Here is a 7,210-nt window from a genome sequence, read left to right on the forward strand (position 1 = left end):
CCAAAATGTGACAGGTTTTTTTTTTGGGGGGGGGTCTTATTTATTTGTTTGTTTTTCCTTGAGTATGTAAAAGATACTACCTGAATCAGGAGAAAGCAATGAGGCTACAATTAGAGTGGTGTAAACTAAGTAAGGGCTGCCCCCCTTTGACCAAGAAGCTAGGAAATGTGGAAAGAAACAGAGGGAGGGGCTTCCATGGTGGCTCAGTGGTTAGGAATCCGCCAGCCAATGCAGGAGACACGGGTTCGAGTCCCCCGTCCTGGAGGATCCCACATGCGGTGGAGCAACTAGGCCCCTGCGCCACAGTTGCTGAGCCGGAGTGCTACAACTACTGAAGCCCACGTGCCTAGAGCCCGGGCTCCGCAACAAGAGAAGCCACCGCAATGAGAAGCCTGCGCTCGCAATGAAGAGTAGCCCCCGCTCGCCGCAACTAAAGCCCGCACAGCAAAGAAGACCCAAGGCCGCCAAAAAACACACGCACACACACAGAGGGAGCCCTCCTTCAATACAACCTAGCTACTTCCCTTGTGTTCCTCTCCGCAAAGAGCAAGACTGTAAAGATTTCCTCCCGCTCTAAAGAACATTCCTCTGCTCAGTTTAGCAATCTCTGGCCAGAGCCACTCACACGCAGGGTGAAGGACCGCGCCTCTTTTAAAACGGACAAAGTTTTCTCGTGCTGGGGCTGCGCGTGGTTTTGGGAAGGACTTCCCAGCCCCTGCTTAACGCCGCAACCACCAAGATGGACTGGAAAGTATCCAGCCTAGTGTGTGCTAGTACAGCTTGGAGCTCCTAGGGTCTGGATAATTCGCAGGCGCTGTCCCCTTTTCCCCCACCACCAATTCCAGTCAATACAGCCATCCCCTCAGGGTTTTACTGAGCTGTTGCCGGGGGCGTAAGGAACTGCTTGAGGCTGCACTGCGGTGGCTGGAAGGAGCTGTGCGCGGGAGCGGCTGGGATGCTCAAGGACCCCCACTGAGCGGCGGGTGGTGCAGAAGGAAAGGAAACGCACAGAGAAGGGTGTGGGACAGCGAAGATGATTCCTCAATCTCACCAGTTCCAAAACTAAGCTTGATCCAGTAAAAACAAAAAGATAGGGGGATAATCAAGATCACCGATCTCCAAACTGGCTCCCGCCTGCATCCTCCACCCTCCCTTTCTCCACCGAGGACACGCCCCTCTGGACCGATTAGGGAAACTACCACCACCTGGGGCTTTCAGAGCAGTGTAAAGTGCGAACAGCCTAAGGCTTAACCCCGAGGTCCCTTTCCTCGCCTTCCTACACGGCAAAGAGTAGTAGCAAGAGATGGGCGGAAACCAGAGCAGCAAGAGTGAGGAAGGCGAAAAAAGCTGGGCAGGTGTGAGGAGGGTCCAGACCGCAGGAGAGGAGGAGGAGCGGACTAAGAATGGTGGGCGGAGGCGAGCGGGGGTGGGGGGGCGACCGGCTCGGGGCGGCAGGAGCCCGGAGCACGTGCTGGCAGAAAAGCAGAGAGGGGCTGGCCAGGGATAGGGGCTGGCTTTCCTGGCAGAGAGAGGAGGCGGGGAGACGGGACAGTAGGGGCTGGGAGGTCACCTTTAATGTAGACATCGTCGTCGGCGCGCATGAACCACTCATACTTGTCCAGGTAGTGGTCGTGCATGTACTTGATCATCATGAAGGACTTTTTCTGGGGAGGATAGGAGTCGTCCACCCCAGGCAGCGCGATGACAGGCAGGGGTGGCGGGGGGTGGCCAAGCCCAGCGTTGGGGGGCTGCTGGCTGGAAAAGAACTCCACACGGCCGGGGATAAAGCGCGCCCAGGTCCGTTGCACTGCCAGCGCGCGGCTGCCCAGGTACTTCTGCGCGGTCATCACCCCCACGTACAAGAAATCCCGGGGTCGGGAGCTCTGGGCGGCGGCGCCCCCGTCTCCGCTGCCGTTGTGGCTACTCCCCGGCCGACCGCCTCTCCGCTTCCCAGCCGCGCCTCTATCCTCCTCCTCAGGTTCCCCTTCGGCCACAGGGGCTCCGGGGAGCCCCGTCGCGCCTTCGGGCTCGCGTCCTCGCCGCTGCTGCTGCAGTGGAGGTGGCTGCTGCCAGGGGCTGCTGCGAAAACTGGTTACCCCCGGCGCTGCTTCAGGCAGCTGCGGCCCCTGGAGCTCCTGGCGCGCTGGGGGCGGCGACTGCTCCGGCCACTGCCGGGCATAAGGCTGAGGGAGCGGCTGCTGCGCGCCGGCGCCAGCGGCCGAGCGGCCGTAGTAGGAACAGAGGCTGGAACCGCGTCTCTTCCTCTCGCTCAGCTCGGCCACTCTGGGGGCAATGAGCCAGGACGCGGCAGTGAAGCCCAGCACCAGCCCCAATGCCACGCTCATCCACGGGCGGCGGGAGCGCACGGCCATCGCGGCTGCCCCGGGCGCTGACGCTGGCTGAGCGGCTGCGGCGCTGCGCAAGGGTCTTCCGCTTCACACCCGCCCCTCCTACGCCTCAACGCCCCCAGCCCCGGCCGCCGCCCGCAGCCCAGGCTCTGACGCCGCCTCCGGGTCGGAGCGCTCCGGGCGCCTAGCCGGCGGCGCGTTGCAGCTGCTGGCCGAGCTCCCCGCTCCGAGCGAGGGTCGGGAGTGAAACTTCTCCCGGCGGTGGCGGCGGCGGCGGCAGCGAGAGGAGCTGCAGGAGGAGGAGGTGGAGCGGCGGCGGCAAGGCGTCCGCTCCTAGGCTGCCACCCTGTCACTTGCGCGCCTGGTCCCTCCCTCCTCCCTCCTTCCCGAGCCCCCGCCCTCGCTCCCCCCGCCGCCGAGCTCCGGACTGGCCCGGAGGAGGAGCCAGGAGCACCACCGCTGCCAGCCGGGGGAAGCGCGGGCCGCGATATTTCCCGGTCACCCGCCCTCGGACGCCCCCCGCCCGCGCCTAGGTCCAGAGCCGGCCTCCTCTCCGGAAGGAAACGATCCCTGTCGGGCCGCCTCCGGCTTCCAGCGCCGACGCCCCCTCGTCTCTCCTCCCCCGGTCCTAGTTCTCCGTCCCATTTCCCGTCCCGTCCCGCCCCTCCGCCAGCCTCGCAACACCCGCGTCCGGGGGCTCCGCCGCCCTCCTCCCAGCGCGTCGGCTCCACTGACCTCATCAGCGGAGCTCGGGTCCCAGAGCCCCCAACGAGCGCCCGCAACTCCCTTCCCGTTCGCCTCCCCCAACCCACAGCCGGTTACGTCCCGGCGTGACCCTTCCCCATTCTGCCCCGCCCAGGTCCGCCCAGGCTCCTGTCTTCGCGTTTTCGGTCTTTTTCGCGTTTGCTTCGCGACTGCCACTTCGGGTCTGCTCTCTCTACTCCTTATCCCGCTCACTGTTCAGGAAACCATCTGTCCCACCCTAGCACCTCTCCATCCAACCTTACCAACTCCCCAGTCCCTACCTGCATCTTTCACCACTACTTCCCAGTTGTACACAGAAGCACCATTGTCACTCGGTGTCTCTCCTAAGAAAATCTCCGGAGGGGTTGGAAATACCTACCCTGAAAGGCTAGGGGAAGTCACGGTGAGTGGGGGGCTTCATCCCCAAAGAAAATAAAAATTCCATGTTCCTCACCTGTTGAGTTGCGGCATGTGGGGCTGCCTAGTGGTCCCCTCCTCAGCTCTCCGTTGGTTTCTTGTCTAGAAGTGAGAACCATGAACTGTTTGCAGCCTTGGTAGAGACTAGCTCAGTAGGATTGGCAAATGATGGAGAAATGTGAACAAATAATAGAGCCAATAACCAGAAGGTTCAAGCTAAGAAAATTCTTATCCCCCCTGGAACTTAACCAGAAAATAAAAGAGAATATAATTTTTATTCTTGTCTATAAAGCATTTTCTTTTCTAAGGCAATGACAGGAAATGTTTCACCTCGACAATTAGGGAAGAAAAATCTCCAGCAACAGAATCTCAAAAAAAGGTTAACTGGTATTGGCCAAAATCATTGAAAGTTATATTGTGAAGAAATTACCTGAAGATATGTGAAGTTTTGAAGAAGGGAACATTTAAAAGCTTTCTCTCCAGAAGTTGTGAATCTAACTACAGTCTGAGGTGAATTTGGCATCCCAAGCCCTTTCCTCTTCCTCAGATTTCAGTCTTCTGTTTTGTACATCAAACGCAAAGGGATGGTATTGAATGGCATGAGACATAGGGCTCCATCCAGCAAGGTGCTGGCAGCGTCCTTGGAACAGTAGGCCTGCCTGGAGCCCTTGGAGGGGTGGTTCTTTCCACACCAGTAACTGGCTGTGCATGAGCACGTCTGACTAAATGTTTCATCTGCTGGACAATGAAGCTCCTTTTCCATGGCTAGGTCTTGCCCAGAAACACTTGGGAATACAGATTACTGAACTCTTTCTCAAAGTTTAATTTTAGTTAGAATACAAAACTAATCAAACAAATAGGCCCCTTCTGATTGAAAACTAAATCTTCCCAAGGACATTTTAAACTTTCTAGAATAGTGCTGTTCAATAGAACTTTCCGTATAATGGAAATTTTCTTTATCTGTGCCATCCAATACAGCAGGCACAAGCCACAAATGATTACTGAGCAGTTGAAATTTGGCTAAAATGGTTGAGGAAAGGAATTTTCAATTTTATTTAATATTAATTAATTTTGATTTAAATAGCCCCATGTGGCTAGGGGGTTACCATGTTGGACAGCACATTTCCAGAGGAAATTCATAACATAGCCCATTACCTGTGGTCCACTGTGAAGAACTAATAGTCCACTGACACACCAGCATACTCTCCCCTGGAACATCCAGCCCGTCATCGTTCCACTGGGTGCAGTTCATGTAGCTGACCTACAAAATCATTAATTCTTAGCAAATACGAATAACCTACTCATCAATTACAATATTTGGGGATAAAGTTAACTTCATTCATTTATTCAATATATATGTGTGAGAAATTAAGCACTAGACAAGGAAGGTGGAAGGCTCTAGACATGGAAATGTCAACAACATATTCATTGCCACCTATTTGAAGTTTAAAGTGCAGTGAAGAAGACAGACATTAAATACCACACTACAAAATGAATTACCATGGTGACAAATGATATGAAGGGAAAATGGAGGGTACTCAGAGAGTATTTACAAGAGCACCTAATTTAGTCTGGGAGCCAGAGAAGGAACTTGAAGACATGGAAATAAAATGAAAAGTATTGAAATGACGTTCCATACTGGCTAAGTGACTTTAGGAAAGTTATTTAAATTATCTGAGCTTTAGATTTCTCATCTGCAAGTACATTTCTATGAAGATTTATTAAGATATTATATGTAAGTGCTTAGCACAGTGTCTAGTTCATTGTAGGCACTCAGAAAATGTTAGTTCTTCTCATTTTCCAATGCTTCCTTCATGATAAAATCTCTTCGATGTCACCTTTATTTTAAATGATGTTCCATCTTTTCATTTATTTAACATACTTATTTAGTATCTACCTTAAGCTAGTCACTATTCTAGAGAAACAGTAAACAAAACAAAGCCCTTGATTTCATGGGGGTTATATTCTAAGTAGAGATTATACACACACACACACGCACCTACATATAATATGCCAGGTATAAGTATTTTGAAAAAAGAGAGATGGTGGGTGTGTACTTGTGTTGGATGAGGCCATTTTAAATTCGTTGGTCAGAGAAGTTCTTTCTGATAAGTTTAGCAGAGAACAGAAGAAAGTGAGGAAACTAACCATAAGGATATCCAAAAGAGGATCTTCCAGGAAGAGGGAATAGTCAACACATTGGCTTGACATAGCCAAGGTAAACTGAGGAACAGCAAAGAGACCAATATGGGTTGAAAATGGAAGGGAGCAGGTGACTTCCTGATTATTTAAGCCAGTATTATTGAGTAGAATAATAAAGTGAGCCATAAATGCAAGACATGTAATTTAAATTTTTCTTGTAGCCACATTTTTCAAAGTGAAATTAATTTTAATAATACATTTCATTCAACTTAATATATTCAACATATTATCATGGCAACAGGTAATCAATATAAAATTATTACTGTGAAAATTACTTTTATCACTACTAACTTTTCCAAATCCATTGTGTATTTTATACTTATAGCACATCTCAATTCAAGCTAGCTACACTTCAAATGTTCAGTAACTAGTGTCTACCCATTGGGCAATGTATATTCTGAGCCTGGAAGACATTTGGAAAGAATTTTTAAAATTCTGATTGACAATGAAGGTGTTGAGTGGGGATATGGTTTTTATTTATGTTTTACAAAGATGACTCTAGCTCCCATGGGGGAAAATATTAGAGGAGGAACAAAGGTAGAATCAGGGAAAGCATTTAAGACATTATTGAAATCACCCCATCACTTTGAAACAGAAGAAAAAGACTTATCTTTCCACAGTGTTTGCGCCTCTTCCTCATTTGTAATAAGTAGAAGCAGTGGGTAAGTTTGTTATATGAGTTTAATTTCATGTTTATTGAGGTTCCTCTAGATGTTTATTTGTTATTTCCCAAAGTCAGTGAAGTAATTTTCTTGTACTCACTTTAATTTTGAAGATACATAATTTTGAGGGTAGATAATTTTCTGAGAAATCTCTACCAAGGACTAAGTTTTTTATTAAAACAAAGAATAAAGTAATGTGTTCTAGGAAGAATTTAAGAAAAAAATTTTATTGGGATAAGTGGGGTGTTAAGAGACAAATTTGTATGGAAACTCACTATCATTGAAGAAAAATAAACATAATAAATGCATACTAAACTATAGCCAGATCTATGCATTATATTGGAAGAAAGAATACAGAAATGTAGGTAATTTCCAATATTGCTGGCTAAAAATGTCTGACAGGATTGCTATTCTGATATGAACAAGAATGTTTCAATATATATACTTGTGAAACACCTGATAAAATCTCTGTGAAGCACCTCAATAGTAGATTTTGAGAAAAAATAACAAAACTTCATAAATTATAATAGTTTCCAGAAAAATTACAAAACTAATTCCCTCTCTTGTCCAAATCCTTTAACAATTTCAAGCATGTCCATATTTGACTATTGTAACACATGAATCAATTGCCTCCTTCTCTGAGCTGAAGATATTAGAACATAAGGGATCATCTGGATTCACATTGAAGCAGAGCTCTCACAAGGGTTGTGTCCCTGGCTCTAGAATGACATGAATGTTAACTACCCTGAAACCAAGTCTGGTACACTTAGAGAAAGCCCTTCAGCAGACTGGTCTGAAGGTACTACACTGAGTGTTTAAATTTTTTTTTTTTTTTGG

At 49.0% G+C, this 7,210-nt stretch overlaps 1 protein-coding gene across 1 annotated transcript in view; it reads right to left on the reverse strand.

The window, feature by feature from the left end:
* Positions 1–2,372, reverse strand: part of CHSY3 (chondroitin sulfate synthase 3) — a gene marked incomplete at its 5' end in the record, with an annotated part of 299,837 nt that extends 297,465 nt beyond the window's left edge. Inside the window, one exon of the mRNA XM_082836296.1 lies at positions 1,571–2,372. Coding sequence (XP_082692422.1) covers positions 1,571–2,372 — 802 coding nt within the window. The remainder of the gene's footprint in view (positions 1–1,570) is intronic.
* Between the last annotated feature and the right edge of the window lie 4,838 nt (positions 2,373–7,210).

Source organism: Leucopleurus acutus (genome assembly GCF_964270905.1).
Source record: "Leucopleurus acutus genome assembly, chromosome: 3".
NCBI classification, from domain to species: domain Eukaryota; kingdom Metazoa; phylum Chordata; class Mammalia; order Artiodactyla; family Delphinidae; genus Leucopleurus; species Leucopleurus acutus.